Here is a 23045-nt window from a genome sequence, read left to right as displayed (position 1 = left end):
GTGCAGGATAGAATGGGGCCAGGGAAAGATGGATGCCATGGTATTCAGGAACTGATGGAGGTACTGTGAGGACAGGGAGGGGCTGCAGGAAGATAGGGCACTGTGGAGGAGAATGGGACAAGATGGGAGAACTGGCCACTGCTGTGGATCTTGGAAGATTTGGTGGCACCTGGCAACGGGGTCTTGGATGCATGTTACCTGCAGGAGGAAAACTGCTTCGTACTGATTCAGAGGAGGACACAGATGTCCCTGAACCCTGGAAGATGAATCTGGGTTGCAGACTCCTGAGGCATCGGCAGTAGAGCATCCTGGGGTGAGGTGGGGGCCTAGAGACAGCAGAGCAGAGCTGGGGTGAGGTCGAGAGGCCCTGATCCAGTAGAGGCGAAGGCCAGGCATTTGTGGCAGCTTTAGCAGGAGGTTCTTGCTGACCTAAGTGACCTCAGTCATTCAGTCACATGGTACTAGGCACCCTGGTCTGATGGAGGGAAGACAGGGCAGAGGCCTGGGGAGGATGAGAGAGAGAGCTGATTTGGTATCACAGCCACAACTGAAGGATAGTCTGTCAAAGCAGGAGCATCAGCTGCTGGGACAAGGAGAGAAGATTATACAGGATCCCGGCTGCCTTGCTGAGGTCTAAGCAGGGACCATGAAAAGCCTGTAGGCACAGATGGTACCTGAGACAGAGCTGGAAATACTCCATTAAGTGAGTAGGTGACGGGTCTGGGACCATTCACCACTAGCGTCTCTACTTCCTGCCAACCTCAGCTTGTTTCTGCATCTGTAAAACAGGACCCCGGTGTCTGTCTTTGGACTTGTCATGAGATTGAAATAGTGTTCAGTGTATAATAAAATGATAGAATATAGAGTAAGGCACATTCTATGATATATGACTTATCATAAATACAATGAAATGCTTGGGGAAGGAGCCAGCTCAGGCTGACATCCATGGCACGCTGCAAGCTTTCACTTTATAATGTGTCCATCCGTTCACTCACTAGTGTGTCTTGTTGAGCCAGCCCCTGTGCTGGAGCTCTGTGACAAGGCTGGGAAGAGGGGCAGGGGGCAGGGAGCAACAGGGGTGAGGATAGCAGGTAGACTTGCTCTCCACACTACATCTGAGGTCACTGCAGAAGTGCGCACTGGATTGTGCCGCTTCTGAAGCACACTGGGATGGGAGCCAGGCTCTCAGCAGTCCTGGCACTGTACACGGGAGGCCTCCTCTTCAAACACGAGGAAACATGACAGAATGGAATGAAGAGGCTGTCATCTATGCCACGCAGCTGGCCAACTAGCTTGTGGTTCCAAAGCCTCTGAGATCAGGGACCTCATTCATACTTCACTTGCTGTAATCTGCTCAGCTATGGCCCAGCAGCCATGCGGCCCCTACCACACTGGTTACAAGGGTCCCGCTCACCTCACTTCGAGCCTCTACTCCACAGGGACGTGCCAGCTCTGGTCACATTCCAGGGGCATGCTCTAGTCCAGTGATTTGTTTCAGGATGCACGCCCTGATCCTCACTCAGCCTGCTGCATCCTATGAGGGATGAGGCAAGGCAAGCTGTGCAGCTGGACTCATCCTAATTAGAGGACTGAGGAGAACAGGGCTTGCTATGAAAGCACAGGGTTGGCATAATGATGGGCACATGAGTCCTGGAAGCTGTCTCCCAAAGGCTCAGGACAGACCCTTCTGTAAATCTGGACAGGACTGGCTTTACCTGAGACACACACCCACCCACCAAATATTCCTTGTACCTGAGAGATTCAATTTTAACCAGGTGTCTTGTGTTTGTATTTACCAAATGGTGACTATCAAGACTATATAGATGACAAATGAATTGTTTATATAGAGAAGACTGGCATTTAACAATGGAGTCTCAGAGAGGGCTCATGAGTCTTGGGGCCACCAAGGAACTTCTAGGTTCTTTCTGGCAATCTTTCAGGGGCCACAGCCTCCTGATCTACCCCGGCCCCTATCTTTCATTCCTTCGTGTTCCAGAAGAGAAGCTCGGTCCAGGGAAGTGGCAGAAACTGCCTGACCCAAGCCAGCAGCAGTAGCCAGTGTGGAGAACTGAGTCTCAGGGACTGTGGAGAACTCAGAGATTGCATTTGCCCATATTAAAATGCAGCAAGGCAGGGTACATTTGGGGAGGAATAGACTCTTCAGATGGAAATCTAGATGAAATTTGTTTAACATAAAAATCAAATCTTGCTGAGCCCAAATCAGCTTTCTATCAGTGAGTTCTTGGGCACATATCACATGTCAGACGGAGGTAGAGGTGTGTTCGTGCGTGGGGGCATGTCCACTGCATGCATGCGAGTGTGTGTGTGTGTGTGTGTGTGTATGTGTGTGTGCGTGTGTGTGTGTATGTGTGCGTGCGTGTGTGTGTGTGTGTGTGTGTGCGTGCGTACGTGCGTGGGGGCGTGTCCACTGCATGCATGAGTGTGTGTGTGTGTGTGTGTGTGCGTGTGTGTGTGTGTGCATGCATGAGTGTGTGTGTGTGTGCGTGTGTGTGTATGTGTGTATGTGTGTGTGCATGTGTGTGTGTGTATGTGTGCGTGCGTGCGTGTGTGTGTGTGTGTGTGTGCGCGCGAGTGCGTGTGTGGGGGCGTGTCCACTGCATGCATGTGTGTGTGTGTGTGTGCGCACGCGCGTGCACTTTGGTTTCAGTTTTCCTCTTAAGACAAGCCTCCTGAAGCACCTTTGTTAGCCTCCCCAGTAAACAGCAGGTACCCCAAATTGCTTCCTGCTCCCAAGTTCCTGGAGGTTCAGAGAGTACTTGTGTTTGCCTTGAGCTGAGATCTGAGCTAAGCTCTGCCAAACTGCTGTATCCTCGTAACACCCCTGTCTCAGATTCTTCACTATCTTTTACCAGGAATGTACCACCATAGCTTTCATGATCCCATCATGATGGGAAAGGGCAATGAACACTTTACAGGTGCCATAGAAGTGATGCTTTGCAGCCTGAGGTCTGCACAGGAGTCCTTACTGATAGAGATGATGCTACCATCCACTGAAGCACTTGGCAAGCCATTCAGTCACCTGCCTTGCATGGAGTCCATTGAGTATACAGTCTATGCCAAGCTGAGAAACTGACAGAAAAGGGCTGAGCCCAGGCACAGTTTCTTAAAATCTGTGGCCATTGTGGGTCACACAAAACCTCTTATTGTCCTTTTACAGCACAGGGGAGGTGGGGAAGCAATTAATGACCTGTAGGTTGTTCTGAAAGTTAAATATGATAATTGTATGAAACTCCTAGTACAGAGCATGGGCCTTGGAAGCAGTAACAGCCATGAGAGCAGAGTCTGAAATGAGAACGGTGCCTTGGCCTCTCCTTCCCTCCCTCTGCCTCTAGCTGTGTGAGTTCCCGTTGAGATGTGACATGGTTCCCCGTTGCTGCAGCACTCTGAGATGTGACATGGCTCCCTGTTGCTGCAGCACTCTCAGGTTGTCTAGTTCACCCACTTGGTTATATTCACAGTATTCGTCTTCAATGTCACTCATTTCATTGTTCTCAGCACTAACTCCCTTTATGCATCTGTGATCTGTGAAGCTACAGGTTGGATGCAGTCTGTGGCTTTGTGTAGTTAACACAAAGATAGATGGAAAGGAAAGCCTTGGCTATGCATTCAAGAGTCCCTGGGACCCTTGGGGCCCTCTGAAAGAATCTGCCCTTACCAGGGTCCTAGGGCAGAAAGTGACTTTTGTCTAGGAAGCATATGCCCAAGACGAGGCTCTGAACACATTCTCCCAAGCCAAGGGAGCAGGGCCAGAAGCAATAGTGACACCTACCCAGACCGTAATGAAAAATTCCTGAAGTTTATTGATAAATAATACAGTAAAAAACACACAAGATACTTGAACTTACACTTCAAACCAAGAAAATCCCTGCTTGGCAAACAGGCACACAGAAAGGCTCTCAATGTCACTGTCATTAAAAATGCAAATAAGAGCTGGGTGCATTGGCACAGGATTTTGTTTCAGCACCAGGGAGGCAGAGGTGAGAGGATCAGAGCATCCTCAGCTACTTAGTGAGTTCAAAGCCAGCCTGGGATACTCAAGCCTCAAAATAGTTTTAAAAATAAGTGGTTAGTAGAAAATAAGGGAAAGGGAACCAAGAAAGGAAGGAGAAGAGAAGAAAAGAAAGAAGAGAGGGAACAAGAGAGGAGGGGGGAAAAGAAGGGAAGGGAGAAAGAGGAAGGGGAAGTGAGGAAGAAAGGTAGAGGGAGGGAGGAAGGGAAGGGAAGGGGAGGGGAGGGGGAGGGAAGAAGGATGAGGGAGGGGGAAGGGAGAAGGATGAGGGAAGGGGAGGGGAGAAGGAGAAGGGAGGGGGAGGGGAGAGGGAGGAGGAAGGGAGAGGGATGGATGAGGGAGGAGGAGGGGAGAGGGATGAGGGAGGGGGAGGGGAGAGGGATGAGGGAGGGGAGGGGAGAGGGATGAGGGAGGGAGAAGGATGGATGAGGGAGGAGGAGGGGAGAGGGGGGAGGGAGAGGGATGGATGAGGGAGGGGGTGGGGAGAGGGAGGAGGGAGGAGGAGGGAGGGAGGGGTGAGGGAAGGAGGAGGAGAGAGGAGAAGGGAGGGAAGAGGAATGGGGAAAGCAAGCACATGGAGACGACAGCATTTGTAAAAAAAAAAAAAAAACCTGCTAAAACCCAGAAAACTGTGCACCCTGAGGGCTGGCAGGCAAGGATATGAGGGAACCTGCATGCTGTTTAGCCCACGAGATACAAAATGATGCAAAGGCTTGCTTGATGGAATGTGCTGTCTTCACAGTGTGGAAGTAGCTGTAGAAAACCTGCCAGTGCTGCCCTATGCAGGATATGGTTGTACCTCCCAAAGCTACAGCAAACTGCAAACAGACATCTAAAACGAACGCTGCTGTGCATTCACACCCTGAGCATTCTGTTGCCTTTCCTGGTGCTGGGGCTTTGGACTGGAGCTGAGGCCCGAGGCTGCTGCCCAGTACCACAAGAGAGGATTATAGATCCTATCATCAGCCTAGGACCAGCGTGAACTCTGAAGTCTGATGTTCGGTTTCCATGGACTGTGTCTCATGTTCACACTGTCACACAGTAGGAAATTCCTCAGCTGGACAGCATCAGCTGGAAAGTTTGTCCACAAACATACGATGGAGGAGGATGCCTGAACAGAGGAGCCCGGAAACTAATTTCTAAGGCATGTGTGTGCATGTGTGTGTGTGTGTGTGAGAGAGAGAGAGAGAGAGAGAGAGACAGAGACAGAGACAGAGACAGAGAGACAGAGAGACAGAGAGAGACAGAGAGAGAGACAGAGAGAGAGACAGAGAGAGACAGAGAGAGGGACAGAGAGACAGACAGAGACAGAGACGGGGGCGGGGAGAGATTTCCTTAAACCCTTTCAGTGCCCAAGCCACAAGAGAGGAGGCTGCAAACCCAGTTGGAAGACATATTCCCACTCAGTAGCTGGAGAAGCCTGAGGACCTAGGAATCTTGCGGTGTAGACGGACCACGATCCTTCTCAGCAACTGTGCACCCAGCCCTCTGAGGTTCAGGATGGTGAACAGTGGTCTGGGATTAGAGCAGGGCCCCCTCTTGGCAGCTTTGGGGCCGGGTAGAGCCTGCCACTGTTTTCTCTGTGGTCACAATGTTGATCACTACTTTAGGGGGCTCAGGTAGCATTTCCAGTTGGCAATAGTACCTCCATCTCCCCCTGTTTTGATGGCTGCCTCTGTCTTCATGCTGTTAGACTGACTCGCGGTCCCAGGCTTCTTGCAAATCCATGCCACATTCATTCAGAACTACTGTTGGATGAAGCATCTGTCTCTTCTAAGTCTCTTCATACATTGATGCCACAAGACAGAGGTGCCCCGTTCTTGGGGGCTCACAGATAGACTCAAGGAGATCAGGGAACAGGAGGCTCATGGCTAAGGAGAAGCATGGTGCCTGGTTAGTGTCCCAGGAGATGGGTATCAGGGGACACCAGAAACAGTGGGACAGGTCCTTCAAAGCTCTGGATACCAAAGGGTAAACTGATCCAGGTGCTGTGATGTCACTGAGTCTCCACTCCTTATAGTAAAAGAAGCTCATATGAATGCCACATTCAAGGGGAAAGTACTGGGTTCAGCAAGTCTCTCTGACCATACAATACGGCACATCAGAGTCAAGAGCGAGCTGTGAGGCCCAACCCGGAAATCATTGAACTCTACCCTCATAAGCTTTCAGGGAACCACTTGATCCAGGAGCCTTCCCCTGGCTCTGAGATACAGCCCAGCCTGTTCCTCCCGTGCCGAACCTGACCGGGTCAACAGTGTGACCTTTCACCTCTGCCCTTTACATGTGCTGCCTACACAGTGCAATGGAGGAGACACTTTATGTGTGTGTTCTCCTCTCCCTGAGCAGTCCCTACGCCCACACAGGGTATGGCTTCTTCTCTACAATTCTCGTGTCAAGCCAAACCCATTGCAAGAGGGGGATGCTGGCTGGCTGCTGTAAAGAGGGCCACAACTCAGGCACCCGTCACGTAGACTAGACTACCTACCATAGGTCAGAGTGAGGCTGCGTCCTGAGGGAAGCCTGGGGGCAGCCATGCATGTGTTAGAAGGAGAGCATACCTGGCCGGGGAATGACCAGCTATACATCGTGGGTTAGATACATGCTACTGCAAGCAACAGAAGAGTCCTCTGTGGTCCTGGTGGGATATGGGGTCGGAAGAGAGCTGGCCAGAGAGGAAAAAGAAGGCACTGGCAGCCAAACCAGGTGATGCTAGCATGTGTTGACTGGGAAACTCTCAATGCTACTAAGTGGTGTGGCAGAGCACCTCCACGGCCTCACCCAGCTGGCACCAGCTTACTCAGCTTTATCTTCTGTCTCAGGGTCCTTAGACACCACCATGTGTCCCTCGAGGCAGGGCACAGCGCAGCTGGCATCAGCAGACTGGGAAGGCCACTCCTAGCCTCCTCCCTGAGATATCTGGAGTCAGCCCTCCCTCCGAGGGCTCCTCCAGCCTCTCTCTCAGGCAACAGCTGCCTTCCCTGGGGGAGACGTCCCTGCGGAGCGAGGCCAAGCCGAGCTAAGAGCTGAACTGGAGGACCGCTGTGAAAAATAACACAGCTGGTCAGCTGCGCCATTTCCTGTACAGCACATAATTAGGTTAGATAAGAAACTAGCTGTGTCTAAGTGCTGTAAATGTCTATATTAAGCTATTTTGAAAGTGCCGAGCACTTTGACATTTGAGAGTTCAGAGTAATTGAGGTATTGAAATAAAATTGCTTCTGTTATTTAAAAGGTCATTATCATCTTCAGCTAGATCTATGAGGACTATTTTCCACTCTAGTGAGCCGTTCTCTCTGGCACAATTAGTGTCGCTTGAGTAGAGGCCTGCCAGGGAGACTCCCACCCAGCAGTCCCTACCAGAGGCACAAGGTAGAGTTCAGATATGTGAAGCGGGAGGAGAGAGAGGAGAAGCCCCTGACACCCCACAGCCCTTGCCAATGGCTCTCCCTGCATAGGTGCATGCTGTGCATCTCTAATTCATCCTCTCAGGCATCCCCAAGGATGCTACCATAGTCAGAACAGTATAGATGAAGCATGGGAGTCTGCATCGGTCACACGTGTGACTTGTGGGAGCAGGGAGAGACCAGAGCAGACCACTGGATACGTAGCAATGAGCAGGCTGTGGGAGTCCGTGTCTTTGGGTTATGCCAGTTGTGGGAAGAGTATAATAGCCCATGAAGAACATCCCCTGCTCCCCGGTCCATGAGTGGAAAAAGACAAGAAACAGGCAGGGAACTAGACACAGCACAGTGGCTGGATGTGCTAGGAAACACCAGGACTGGCTCCTCTACTCTCCTTTATGAAGCTCAAACGGTTCTCTCTGTCTTCTTCTCCTTCATCCCAAGCCTTCACCAGTCCTTGTGTTTTCAGTGTTTGTTCCAGGAAAGCACAGAAGCTGTAGTGACAGATGCACAGAGATGGAGGATTTAAAGTGATGGTCCCTGGGAGGGAGATTGGATGGGCAAGAGTGCTGGCTCCAAGGACAGCCAGAGGCTGGCACATCAGGGTCCGGTGGACTGCTGGTCACCCTCCTGAGGCACAAGATCCCTGCCACACTCACCAGTGTCATTGTAATACTGAGGATCCAAGCAAATCCAGATCTCAAGCAACCGGTGACCTACAAATGTGGTTGTTTTATAGGAATATTAGCTGACATAGCTTTTTAAAGGTCTCATCCAAGCATCTTAACTCTCCACACCTCCAATTATTGAGTTAAACAAATAGATGCTTTAAGCTACAATCTAAAATACCAGTGTACTATCTAAGAGAGTAAAAAGAAAACTATCCTTGGTTATTACCAATTTACTATACCACAACTTTTCAGCATCTCTCAGAGACACTTAACCTCAAAGGCTTGCTATTCAACACTAGGGGACCTGCTGCTCCTGGGAGGGAATGATGGCGTCCAAGTCTGTTATGTGTGGCTATAACCTGAAACTGGGGGACTTAACAAGAGTGGGGAGTTAGTAATTTTGTATGATTCTGGAGATTTAGAAGCCCCAAGTCAAGGAGTTGATATCTAAGGGCAACTTTTGTGGCTCATTGCCCCACAGTAGAAGGCAGAAAGGCAAGCAAATACAGTCACCAGGCAGCTGAATACATAGTATCTAATTCTTACATGACACATCAGTTCGTTCATAGGTAGATCCCTCTTGACCTAATCACCTTTCATCAGGCCCCATCTTTCAACATTGTTCCATTGAGGACACATTCAAACTGCAGAAAATGGTGGTGGCACGTCCCCCAAGTTATTTTTACTTAGATAGTCACGCTGTAAGAGACCCTGTGCCGAGGGAGACTGCAAAGTTGGTCACATAGGGAGCATGGACACTTTCAAAGCAGAGACTCAAACAGGTAATATACCATGTTCAAGGCAGTGCTGTTCTGGATGCAAATGTCTATGGATGAACGAGTGGACCCATACAATAGATTAGCCTTCTAAAGGACATTCAGACCTATGCTATAACACTGATAGTCCTGAATACGGTTTACCAACTGAAATAAGCTAGACACAAAAGACAACAACCTACTATATAATAAACTATGTAAGCCCACTTAAATGAGTCATTCAAGTAGTCACGTTTATAAAGACAGAAAGAACAATAGTGATTTTCCCAATCTGTGGGGCCGGAAAGCAGGGGGATTATTGTTTTACTTTGGGAAAATAAAACCTTGCTAGCAATGGTGTTGATGATGTTTCTACATCAGTCTGAATACCCCTGATGCCATGGAATTGTACCCATGAAAATTATTATAATAGAAAAATTAGTATCATATATACATATATATATTCCCCACAGTGAACAAAAGTTTGAGGATAAGGAAAATAAAGGAGTGTGCACCCTAGTGTGCTTAGTACTGCAGGGGACCCAGAGCGGCAGGCTGGAAAGCAAAGGAAGAGTATAGAGTCCCATTGGACATTTGTCTTTCTGTGGTCTGTCCATGCTGCAGGCTGAGATCCCTGTTTCAGGAAGCCAGTCTGAGAGCTACACAAATAACGGTTATTGAGACGATAGCACAGCCTGGCTCAACAACACACTAGGAGGCAGTGAGGATTCAGCGAGGCCTTGAAGGCAACTTGAGACAACAGAGAAACAGAAGAGAGCTGAACCAGGCTGGCATGAGCAGGGAACCCATTTGCTGAAGAGTCAAGGAGGGATGGGGAATCTGGTTCTTCCTTGGAAAGACCACATTTCTAAAAACGTGCTATAGGACTTGGGATAGAACTCCATGGTAAAGCACGTACTTGGCATGTCCTTGGGTTTGATCCATGGCACATTAAACACATGTGTTGAATTTAGGGAGATAGGTACCACACCACCACAGACCCATGGAAACAGAAGCAACCTGTGAACATAAGCTACTCCTGCCTTCTTCCAGAGTACCTATTTCACCCAAGAAAACATACTACTATATTTCTAAATTGTAAACAATTTCACCAGTAATAACTGAGGCCAGAACCCAGGGCCTTGCACACATGGGACAGGAATTCTCTCACTGGGCAGCAGTACCCTACCACCATGCCAACATATGAAACAAACCCAAGAGGCACACGTTGGCTTGTAAGTTGATTCCAAGACTAGCTATCTTCTTAAGAAGTGTGGACATTTTTCCCCAGACCTCAGAATCTAACTGTAGTTTCCTAACAGATGGTTCCAGAAGCTGTTGGGAATTTCCGAGTCTATGGGACTGGTCCTGACTGTCCCCACTGTCCATAGGTCCTGTGCCCTACATGAAAGAATCTACCACCTTCTTCTTGTCCCATATAGGAGGAGTTTCTGCAGCCTGTCAGAGTATATGCACCCAGGATTCCAATCCCAGACACAGGCCTGAGGTTGGCAGAGGGGACCTGCAAACCCACACAGCCTGTTGCCACCCCCAGACAAATGTGTTATTCCAGGCTACTCTCTCATGGAAAATGGCAGTGAGTCAGGCTAAATATAGCAGTGTCTTTCTGCTGAGTTTGGAAGCCCTGGGCAGTGTGGTTTGGGCAGAAGGCTTAGATGATGGCTTTAGAGAGAAATGGAATCTACAGAAAAAAAAGATGACCCCTCCCCAATGCCACCATCTCTTTCCTCAAGTTTTCATTCCAAAGCACGTTCATATTCCTTTTCAACGTTTTTTGTTTGTTTGTTTTTGTTTTTGTTTTTTGAGACAGGGTTTCTCTGTGTAGCCCTGGCTGTCCTGGAACTCACTCTGTAGACCAGGCTGGCCTCAAACTCAGAAATCCTCCTGCCTCTGCCTCCCAAGTGCTTTTCAATGGTTATTGAGTTTCTAAGTACTGAGAGGCCATACATACATACATACATACATACATACATACATACATACATACGTACATACATACGTACATACATACTGTGTATGTCAGCAGGGGCATGTGGTGACAAAAGCAGACAGGGACCTGTTCTCCAGGTGGCTTGAACTTCCAGCAGAGAAGAAAGCTGCATTTCATAGCCCTGTCCCCAAGGGAGAGTGTTCTGAAGAGGACAGTAGGTTACAAAAGCAAAGGAAGGACCAGGATCAGGAAAGGTCAGTAGGGTCTGACCTTGGTAGAGCAACCTCTGGGCCAGGCACAGCACTTTGTATGTTCTCAAGATATGGAATTGGAGCAGGGAGTTTGATCTCCCATCTCCAAGGAGGACAAGCTGACAGGGGAGGTTGGCTGCCCAGTAGCATGTTCACTCCTGTCTGGGCTTGTGGACAGCTTGTCCCTAGGTTGCAACTCTCTTACAAGTCTCCTGTACGCCTGTCTCTCACTGAAGCATCCATACACATCCATGTTTTGTATCATCCTGGAGGTGGGCTTGCTTCTCCACAGGGAATCTGAGATCTTGAATGCCCTCCCAATACAAAGACAGACCCAGTTGAGGACCAAATCTCATCACATTAAAAGTAATGCTCATGCAACTGGACAAGAAGTGCCAGGATTGAAGCCAACAAAAAGTGTGCATGGAGAGATGGCACAGCCATTAGGCCCTACTGGGGTTCTAATCCCAAGTCTGGTGACCATGCCGGACAGAACTGTTTGCACACCACGGTTGGTCAATCCCTAGAATGTGACAGCTGCAAATCAAGAGCAGGGAAGGAAGGAAAGGGAGAAGACAGAGTAAAATAAAAAATAAAAAGGCATTTTGGACTGGAGTTTGATTAAGAAGAGAATTCTGGTAAGGCAAAGGAAGGCAAATGGGATTAATCTTAGAAGAGATGGGAAGGAGGCCACCTGAGCACCCAGGGAAAGCTGCAAGCTCCCAAGAAGGGCCACCAGAGGATGCTAACAACAACAAGTGACAGATCTGCTGCTCAGAGTCCACAGAGGTGGGAGAAGACATGGGCAAGAAGCTTACTGGGCAAATACATGTGCTTGTATCCACAGCCACGTCCGCTAGGTCAGGAGTCCCCAGTTTGCACAGGAGTAAGCTCCCTGACATCTGTCTACCCAGCCACGTCCTGACAATGGACAGGGAGTTTATGTATGAGGACTCGCCCCCATCTTTATGTGGATATTTGAAATAGCACGTGGATAGTAATAGACTGAATTAGGTCCTAATCTTCTAAAATAAAAACAGTAAGAGTTAAAACTAACCACCTACCAAGCTTTCATTACTGGGGAAGATTATGAGAAGAAATCCGGAATGTGGAGACTTTAAAGGATCTACTTATGGAGGTGATGCACCCTTTTACCTCCTGCCATGGTCCTGCGGCCCTAGCATCCTTCCCACGAAGATTTATTTCACCCTTTGAAAGGCCTCTTTCTCCATCAAAGAACAAGGCAGCATCATGAGCCACACTAAGGCAAGCCATAAAGTATTCAGCAGCAATCTTTTCTTACTCACCATTGGGGTCTCAGTTAAAACCCTGTGGTCCAGATCATTTCTGGGCTGCCTCTAGTCTTGGATAGCATCACTTCATACTCCACTCCCCTAGAGGAGCTACCAGAGTCTGGCACTTCTGCTCTCTGGAAGCCATTTTTTCCCACTGGGTATGTGAGTCCCTGACCCCTGTCTCTGGGCTGCTTCTTGCCCCTTTATGAAGTTTCCCTCAAAGAGACACTCTTCCAAAGTATGTGTTCTGAATCTTTTCTTTAGACTTCTTGGACACTTTGGTACAAGTCCATAACTGAAAGTGTAAAGTGTTGATGTTGGCTAAATCTGAGTTTGCTGGTGGCTTTTGAGAAAGTCAACTATGAGGGTTCTGACCCCGTTTCTCACACTCATAAAGCAACGGCAAGGCTATCATCTTCTTGCAGCTGCTGTGAAACCCCAAGGATCATAGGTGGCACACTGCAAACTTTCTGATTAGGAGCTGGCCAACAGGGTAATATCTTGACTGCCAGCTCTACTGCCTTATGGCTAACTAAAGATGGACGAACATGGGAACAGCTTGGGAAGGACTCCTGGAGTTGGACCTTGACCACTGAAAGCTCCCTGGAGTAGGCTTACATGCTGATCCCAATCTATTGCAGAGCTGACCCCCAATTCAAGTAGATGGGAGGCTGCCCAGTGGCCTCCATCCACTGGATATCCTCACTCTGTCCTCTTGTTAAGACTGAGCACTGCTACATCCTTGGGATGGAGGATAGGCCTCCATAGGAGGGGACTTGAAGAGGCATGGGAAGACACAGAGGTGACCCGAGTTCTGATCCTGAAGACCACAGGCTTGTGATCTCATTCCTTTAAGTAAAATGTCTTATGTGTCAACCAGTGGGACTTCTGTACAATGCTTGTACCAGATGTTAAATAAGGACTCAGTTAAAACCTTCTATTCCGAGGTCACATTCCTAGGGATCCATCCCAACTCACTGGAGAGCTGTGGGTGTGGTAGAGCCCAGTCTCATCAAGAGGACATAGTGAGAGTGTCCAGAGGATGGTGGCCACTGGGAAGCCTCCCAACACCTTGGGATCAGCTTGAGATGGGGTCAGCTCTGCAGAGGGATGATTCCTTCAAAAGCCCGCACAGGTTGATGCCCAGGTCCTGCTACTTAGGATGCAGCACCACTACTGTTAGATAGTGGGACTCTGGAGTAATTAGTCCCCAGTGGGCAAATGACACTTAATGTCCTCTAACTCCTGATTAAGAATGTAAACAGGTTTCTCTGCTACAAGCCCAGCCATGATGTGCTGTCCTCATGAGAACCCAAAGCCACGAAGAGCTTAACTTTGCACTGGGAACTTCAGAACCTAAGACAAAACTCACCTTTCCATCTCTGTAAGATAAACCCAAAGTTTGGGTTTTTTGTCATTGTGATGGAAAGGGCCCTAAATACACAAAGCCATTGCCTTCTGCAGTTGGGACAGGCCAGTATCTTAGAGGAGAAATTAAATCTGTGATGCTCAGTGAGGCCCTCTTGGAGTCCCAGCTCCATCACAAGAGCAGATTTTGTCTTTTCATTGGGTGTTCCTCATTGACATGTCAGAAGTGCCCAGAGGCTCTATCTGTGGTATCATTGTCAGTCCTCATCAGTGTAGACCATACTGGATCACCGAGGGCTTGAGTTTTTCTTATTTCACTTCCTCCAATGAAGTTGTTCCAGGACTTGCCAAGACTGGGATAATATTGATGCTACACCAAAACAGTTGTAACTGTGACATTGGGCAGCACAAAACCTTGTCCAACTTCTAGATCCTCGGACTCTTACTCCGTATGGTGCCAAAGCCAGAGCTTGTGATTGGCTGCCCACAAGGCACCTGGCACTCCAGGGCCCTGGACTCAGCTCCTGATAGAGCCTGCACAGTAACCCTTCTTGTATTGAAGGGCCTTGGCTGCCTTTCAGAGGTTGCTCTTTGTCATAAGGGCCAGGAAGGAGGATTTAGGTGGGGTAGGAGGTGACTTGGCCATGCTGCACTTTAGGGCCAGCCATTGGCATTGCTAGTGCCATGGATTATATGGTGAAGGGAAGGTCTGTGAGAGAGCTGATTCTAGCTGATGCAGGCACCACATAAATGGAGACGATGGAACAGCGGTGGCAATACTACAAATATAGAAGATGTTGTGGCTCTAGCACTGTCATCTGGGTGTTCCGAATCTGGGTGCATCTAACTCCCCTAGTCAGGGTAGAATTTCACTAGCTTGGAGAGACAAGATTGAGGATGCCTTCAATTTAGAGCTTTGCAGCGAGTTCTGCATGTCCAGGGATGCTGGCTTGGCCCTACTCAGTGCTGGAGCTCTTAACCAGGCTTGCAGGGAGGGACTCATTGGACCCCAAGGAAGTAAAAGAGATGCTAATGGTGGAAGGCCAGTGGACAGTTCCAGAGCTCAGGAGGGTGGCCCAGCTGGACCAGAGTCCTCAGAGTCCCCCGGTTGCAGCTGGAACATGGGCAGAAGCAAGGGTGTGAATGAGACAGGAGAAGCAGAGGGTAAATGATAAATAGGAGTCCCTCAGTGAAGGGTGGCAGAAAAAAATGAGCATCAAGAAAAAAGACAAGTGGTGTCCAAAGCAAAGAGAGGAGTTGAGTCACAAGATAATGGAAGAGTTGTCATCAAAGGGGAAAAGTCTCTCCATGCATGAGCGTGCAGAGTCTATCCCCTGCCTTAGACCTCATGCTCAGCAATGACTCTGGAAGTTGGTGGTCAGAGCTGAGTCTTTGGAGGTTACCACAGCAATTAGCTCGGGGGAGGGGGACGGGGGGCGGGGAGGGCTAGATGGAGACTGGGCCTGCAGAGAGAAGAGCTGGGTGTAGGAGGGAGGGAGCCAGAGGAGGACACTGACAGCACAGGAGGAGGTCTGTCCTGGGGAAAGCTCCTTACTGATTCGGAGACCAGAGATAAGCCGAAGATGAAAAATAGCAACAGAGATGCTCTCTGAGAAGAAGACGGCCAGGAGAACAGGGAGTGGCATCCAGATGAAGAAGAAGAGGGAAGAACGGAGTAGGTACCAAACTGACAACATGGCAGTCCAAGGTAAAGCCCAGAGTTCTGGAGTGACAGGTGAAATCTGAGGGAACTTGGAACTTGCCTAGGCTGAGGGGGAAATGGAACCGAGGAGATCCTGCAAAGAGGATGATGGGCCTCCATCCTTAGCTGAACCAAGTTCAGAAAAAAAAAAAAATAGTGTGTCATCCAGGCATGGCGTAAGCAGAGGTTGGACTTCCTGGATCCAGAGTGTGGTTGTCTTGGTTACTGTGTATGAGACCTACAGTGTGCACATGTCTGAAAATGTCCTGGTGAAACACGTTGTTTTGCACACGAACCAGAGTAAATGGAGAATGAAGTGAACGTGGGTGGGAAGGCCACAAGACAGAGTCAACTGGCTGACCCTTCTCTTCTTGGCAGTGATGACTGTGGGAGACCCAGGCATGAGGATCTGGTCATTAAAAGTCCCACATCTTATGAACAACAGATTCCTTTAGAAAACTGAAGAGAAATAACATCAAACTCTCAGACACAGCCCAGACATCTGCCTAAGAAGACTAGGTTGTAGGTGGATCCTCTAAGACCAACCCTAGATCCCGGATCCTGTTTTTATTCCAACAGCTGGAAGATTCCTACCCAGCTGTCTGCAGAGGCTGCAAGTTGCAATAAGGAAACCCCTGCATTTCCTTCAACAGCAACCCAGTCCCCACACAACCAGGGGTAATGAGCTTTTCTCCTGTTTGCTGACGGAAGACACGTGCAATAAAGTTTAATGTGGAAGAACAAGGTGCATAAAACCGAAGCTGTAAACACCTCTAATTCTATTTAAAACTATAAGGTGCCGTGCATTAACATTTAACAGCCGTACAGACACTGAATTGGCATGGCACCAATCAAGCTGTGTTTATTGGAAAGCAGGTAGCAAGTCATCTTTCCCAATGACAAAAGAACTCAGCCACACCTTCTCTCGTGCCCCACCCTGTGAGTTCATTAAGAGTCGGATCCAAATTAGAGGGCAAAATGATGCAGATTGGTAAGCCAGACACAGATCCACATCCAAGCCTCATGCGTATGGGAAAATTTCTCCAGATTTTAAAATTTTCTCTCATTTAAAAAATGAGAATTGTTCAGGATGCACCAAGATATAATATAAACTCCTCTTTGTCTCTGTAGAGTTCCACCACTGCCCCTATGAGAAGAATTCAGAGTGTCTCCTCGCTCCCCCCAGCCCCTCTGCTTGTCCACTCACCTCCGATCTCCTCCAGCATCTTCTCTGCTCTGGACCTGTTGTACTGGACACTTGAACGCCATTCAGATCTGCCAACCTTTGTTCTCCATGAAGGATTTTGCCTACGGCCTAGGCTACAGCTTTGACCTAACACTCTGAAGACACCTCACCTCTCAAGGAGCTCAGGGTCCATATTTCTGTTTCCATCACTTAACGTCCTTGCTACTCAATGTGGACCTCTGTTCAGAAGCAAGGAGGTTCTCTCTGGAAGATATTGAGAAACTCAGAACTTCAGGCTCTATTCCAGGCCTCCCAAACCCGGATCAACAGTTTACTAAGGCTGCGAGTGATCTGTACACTACAGAGAGAGTGTTCATCCAAGGCTCCTAAGGCCCGGCCACCTGTACACTCACTGCAGAAGAAGCTGAGTGAGACCACACTGAGTGCAAACCTTCCCCATCTCAGCAAGACCACACTGGGCCCCCCTTGCTGTAAATTGCTGCTTTGTTTTCTTTTATCAGGAACAACTTCTGTTCCACACATGGTGATTGATTGGGGTATGGTCCCTATGTAGTTGCCTGGCCTCACCAAAGGGCTGGCTCCAAATGACAGAGCTGGTTACTCTCTCAAACCCAAGTTCCCTAAGTCAGGACTGGAAAGGCATCCTGTTGTGGGGAGCCATCTTAAAACTCAAAGCCAACACAAAACCCATCCTTGGTCCATATGTGTGACATGGTGCTTTGGAGTCAGCCTGAGCTGAGTGGATAGGTTAGAACTGTTGCTAGTTTGGCACTGCTAGTGTTGGGAACACTGGGAAAAGGGACTGTTTAAGCAGACTGTTGGGGAACTGAAGGGGGAATGAGTAGGAGAAATGTCTGAAGAGGCTGGGCTGGAAACTGGGAGGAAGGCTGGCCAGGAGTTAAGAGAACTGGTTACTGTTCTAAAATAGCTGGCCATTTTACACGCTAGCTGAGACTGAGAGGGATGTCAATCAAACAGCAGGGGACACGGAGCAGTGGAGGTTCACAGTTAAAAGGACAGTCCACCATCCACACCCATACACGATTTAACCACCTGTACATTGAAACTGTATGGTGCTGAATACATATGCTCTGGTTTTCTGACTATTATTTCCTAACTGGTATTTTATAGCATTTATATTGTATTAGGAGCCATAGGTAACCTAGAAATGATTTAAGTATACAGAGGATGTGAGTAGGCTTTACATAAATGTTGATTTTATATAAAGGATGGGCACTGTAGCTGTGGAGACCTGTCAGGGTCCCAGAAACAACCTGAGGAACAATGGCTGCCTGCACAGCCATTGGGAGACAGAGATGGAAGCAGGCTCTGTGAGTCAGGGAGCTCTGTCTTCCCATGCTGCAAGAAAGTGTGATTCACATAGCCTTTCAGAATCATGTCCATCGCTATCTGTCTAGACAGGGCAGAATCTGCACTTAAATAGTAGGATACTGAAGCAGCTTGTGGTTAAAGAAGAAACAGAAGAGTCTGGGGAGGATCTAGGGAACCCAGACTGGCTTATGTGCTGGTAGGACATTTTTACCTGTTTCTCTCTCAGCGTCCATGAGCCTCAGCCTGTTATCCTCAAAAGGAAAGGAGAGTTTCTTTCTCACATGGACTGGTTGGCTGAGATGGAGCATGTGCGTCCTTTGGACCATATTTGTGAGCTGGGGCAGGAGCCCTATTCTTGGTGCATTGAGGGTGTGGCCATCCGATCAGGGTGATAGTCCCACACAGTGATACATTAAAAGCTAGGAAGTATCTGTGTCCTTTTCATGCCCCTCAAGAGGTGACAGGCCTAATGTGGTGTTTCCTGGGTGCTGAGGAACTTTAGTCCTGTGGTAAAGGGGGGATCCTAATGACTCCCAGCCTCCCCATGCCAGGACTGGTTCAGCTCAGGGCCGCGGCTTTGAATGCAGCACACCATCAAGGGAGCGAGCTTCCTTTTGGTCCCCTTTCATGCTGCCCATAAAGATTCCTTACCATCTGTGGGCTCGGCCAAAGTTCATCCCCAAGTTTGATCCTATCTGTGCTCCATCTCTGAGAAGCCATTACTCCAAACATTGAGGTCATGCTTGCTTTAATTGCATGGAACATGAAAGCAGCTGTCCATTTGGGAAAGTACTCAGTGATTACATCACCGCTCCTATTGATGCCTTATCACAAGAAGAACCCTTTGCACTTTCCAGATGATGGATGCTTCCCCTCACTTAGCTTCAGAAATGTCAATTCATGGTGAGTGGTCTATGTGGTAAAGAAAGAGCAACTAGACACATTTTCAGATCAAGAACCCCAAAATATGTTACTTCAAATAAGCACCAGGTCCAAACTGCTCACTGCCCCTGCTCTGAGGGTGCTGCTGTAGTTTCCCTTTGAAGAAGTCAGAGAGACAAGCTTGGCAGGGATGCTGTGAGGCTTCTATTCCCCATTAAAAGGCAATGTTCAGTGGGTTCCCCCATTCCCACAACTTGTGTAGCTGTGATCCATGTTGAGGTACTAAAAAACTCAAGTCCCATGGACAGAGGGCACAACACACACCCTAGCTGTGTTTAAAATAGATAATTTATCATATATACATTGTAAAATTACAAAGCCAGACAATGTTTATAAAGTGTAGTAAGCAGCCACCAGAGTACACATCAAGAAGAATCAATAGCACTGCGGAAATCAAGGTGACTCTCTTACTACCATTAAGTCTGACATTTTTGTACATTGTTTAGGTCCACAGAGCCACTTCCCCCACGGACTTATGTCCCATGGTCCCCTGACATCCACCCAAGGCAATCATGGTTCTCATCCAAGATTGAGATGGTCAAAGCACTTGCCAAGGGTTGAGTCCTCCTGGACATAGTTTCCCAGCATGCCTTGTGCTTTCATTTCTCTGCTGAGGGAATGGTGAAAGGCTCCGCTCTCTCTTGAATGGAGTTGACTGAGCTTGCACGCTTTGCTCACTTACCCGATGTACCCACTGGAACCATACTCAAGTCTTTGGAAAAGAGAGAACACTATGTCTCTCTAGGTCCATTCTGCTAAAGGGGGACAAACACTTTACAAGGGTGTTCTTGTAGATCTACAGCCCTGGTGAAGTATGACTCTAAAGACATAAAACCAGAATTTTCGGAGCCAGATCTCCAGTTTTCAAACATTATCTCTGCCCTCACATGGCCAGTTTCAGAGCATCTATTAAAAGCAATGGATGTCATCATAAGTGGCTCCTGCCATCACCACCAGGAGCTTGCTCAGTCCTGGGTGTCCCAGAGCCTTAGAGAACTTGTGCGTCCATATATCCCACCTCTCTCTGTGACCTTTACAGCATTTCCTGTGGCTATAAACTGGATGCTTGTTATACAGAACAAGGGGGGGCTGATTAAAATTAAGATTTGATTCCCCCCCCCAAAAAACTTTAAGGCTTAAGAAGAGGAGAAGTTGGTACGGTTGGCTCAGCAATGCTCTCAGAATCAGGATTGTGCTCAGGATCAGGCCAGGGGCCTCTTATCTTGGGAGGCATGGCCAAGAGCTGGTCCCTTCTCTTCTGGGAAGTGTGTACCTCTTAGAAGACATCAGAACGCTGTGGGAAGGGGCTCCCCATCATACTGAAGGCACAGGTGAAAATACAAAACTAGGGAGTTTGTTTCTGAGTGTCATAAACAACTGGGAGCATAGGTGACAGCCAGAGAGGAGGTATCGCTACAGCTGGTTCTCCTCGAAGAGGATCTGTGCATACACGGTGCTGGTGGGGACGCCTTTGGCAGCCCTGTGTGGTTTGATCAGCTCCAGCTCGGCATAGGTCAAGTTTTCCTCGGTGATCTTGGGCTATATAGAAAAAAAAACAAAAACAAAAAGCAAAACATAATTGAAGCTGACTACAGTCAGTCATCCACCATGTGCTCGTTTATCAAGTAAATGTTTTCCCAGTATTTATAGGGTGCTAAGGGAAATGTGTAGGGAAAAATGAATAAGAGCATATGTGCAGACAAGTCACATTACAGGTGTAGCTCACTGCCCGATGTAGAACACCATGTTCTGAAGCCAAGAGACACCTGTGGTTAATGTTTAAGTTCGTGTCAGTCACTCACAAAGCCATTGGACTCTATCTCACAAGGCAGAGCAACATCTCTGGTCAAAAGGAAACATACAAGACACAGAAATGAGCCTTCTGGTAATTAATAACAGACTTAGAAAATTTGTGAATGGCATCATTATATAACTAAAACTTCAGAGTATATGGAAGATTATAATGAAGAAAATATTTCTTAATACATGCTAACAAGTATAGAGAGAAGAGTGGTCATAAGACATCCTGGTTTAGGTGCTTTATTTTTTAATAACACAAAAAGGGTTAAGCATTGACTTAGTTTGAGTTTCTGTTGCTGGGAAGAGACATCATGACCACAGCAACTCTTATAAAGGAAGACATTTCATTGGGATTGGTTTACAGTTTCAGAGGTTCAGTCCATTATCATCATGGCAGGAAGCATGGTGGCGTGCAGGCAGACATATTGCTGGAAAAGGAGCTGAGAGTTCTACATTTTGATCCAAAGGTAGCAGAAGGAGACTGTGTGTCACACTGGGAGTAGCTTGAGCATAGAAGACCTCAAAGCCCACCTCCACATGACACACTTTCTTCAACAAAGTAACACCACTCCCTATGGGCCAAGCAATCAAAGACAAGAATCTATGGGAGCCACTCCTATTCAAACCACCACAGGCATCACACGCACGAAGTTAGGAAGTAAACCAAATAAGTAAAAAGTAAAACAAACAAATAACAACAAAAAGCCAAATAATGACAAAAACAGCAAAACCAGGAACTACACAAAAATATCTAAAATCAGGTATTTGAAAGTACCCATAATATTCATATACTGAAATGCTGATCACTATACAAAGGAAAAAATATAAGAAAGCAAGAACTAATAAAACAGGAAACAAAAATGGAAATAGAATATAAAGGGAGGAAATTTTACATACTGTTAGAAGACTGCTTGGCTCAATATACTAAAAAGGAAATTTGAAACACAGGGTAAAATGGTAATGTCCCAGAAAAATATAAATGACAAATGTTAAGTGTAAGAAAACTGAATTTGCTGAAGACCCTCAGAGGGGCAGTAAGGAAGAGCTGCCTCTTCGCTGCACCGGGAGAGCTATTACAGGGCATCTCTGAAGGAAGCGCCTAGGATCATCTCACATCATTAAGCTGATCAGAGAACAAGAAGGAAGAGAACCTTGTTGGGTTTTAGAACAACCCCTGTGCTCTTACATGTTTTCATCCAGATTTATTCAGGAGGAGGAAGAGGCACGTAATCATACTGAATACGACAGGTAACCATATATTCAAGTGGATTTCACTCAGGAAAGCAAACATGGCTCAGTATTTTAAAATAATTAATAGGAAAAGATCAAATGAGAGAAACATCGTGACTATCTCTATAATGCTGGAAAGCCATTTGGTAGCACTGAAAAACTACTCTTGACAAAATCAATCTTTGAATGACATAGTCACAGCTGTGTGTCTTCTTAATATGATTAAGAATGTTAAGATATGAAAAAAAGTGTGGTGGTGCACACCTTTAGTACCAGCACTTGGCAGGCAGAGGCAGGTGGATCTCTGAGTTCAAGTTCAGCCTGGTCTACAGAGCAAGTTCCAGGATAGCCAGGGCTGCACAGAGAAATCCTTTTCCAAGAAAACAAAAAGATAATGAATAATTGGCAATCCAAGTCTGGTGATATTAAAATTATACAACTGAAGTAATTTAAATATGTTAATACTGGGAGGTAAATAGACATATGTATCAGTGGAAACCTGAGAATTTATACAATGGAACATATGTTGCTGTGTCTTAAACAACCATAGATCTGGGGCCTGGTAGCTCAGTAGTACGCTGCTTACAAAATACATGCAAGGCCTGGGATTTGATCCTTGGTTTCAAAAATCATTTAAAACTGATGGAGCTGAACATGGTCTGTACAGAGTCATTTGTGAAAATATGTGTGCTTGCATATATGTAAGCAAACATATTCACATGTCACCTTGGACATCAGCAACTGGAGAACCCAATACCCATGATTTCAAGGGGTGTCGATTGGGTTGCTGAGGGGACTCATGCCTTCTTACATATTCTTTGATTAGTGCATTTTGGATGTTACAGTAGGCTTCTATTTACCCGATGCACTGATTAATTTAGATTTGCAACTGGATAAGTAAAAGTGGCCGCTAATTTATAGTTTTATCAATATTTTTATCTCAGCAACTCTGCATTTCTAGTCTTTGATGATAGATGGGAACTTTCAGTAGGCAGCTTTTGTTTTGTTGTTATTTTTTATCACGCTCTTTTAAGACAACAAACGTACAAAACCTATGTGCCTCACAAAGAAACCGTTGACGAGAAAGGGAAGTTTCTCAAATGGAATGTC

The 23045-nt window shown here is 47.4% G+C and overlaps 1 protein-coding gene across 1 annotated transcript in view; it reads right to left on the bottom strand.

The window, feature by feature from the left end:
• Positions 1–19175: 19175 nt before the first annotated feature.
• Positions 19176–23045, bottom strand: part of Vstm4 (V-set and transmembrane domain containing 4) — an 84698-nt gene continuing 80828 nt past the window's right edge. The window contains exon 8 of the mRNA XM_021181981.3: positions 19176–20444. Coding sequence (XP_021037640.1) covers positions 20319–20444 — 126 coding nt within the window. The 3' untranslated portion in view covers positions 19176–20318. The remainder of the gene's footprint in view (positions 20445–23045) is intronic.

Source organism: Mus caroli, unplaced genomic scaffold (assembly GCF_978045245.1).
Source record: "Mus caroli unplaced genomic scaffold, Mus_caroli_1 scaffold_12, whole genome shotgun sequence".
Classification (NCBI taxonomy): Eukaryota; Metazoa; Chordata; class Mammalia; order Rodentia; family Muridae; genus Mus; species Mus caroli.
Note: the sequence above shows the minus strand (reverse complement) of the source record. Positions and strands in the feature narration are given on the sequence as shown.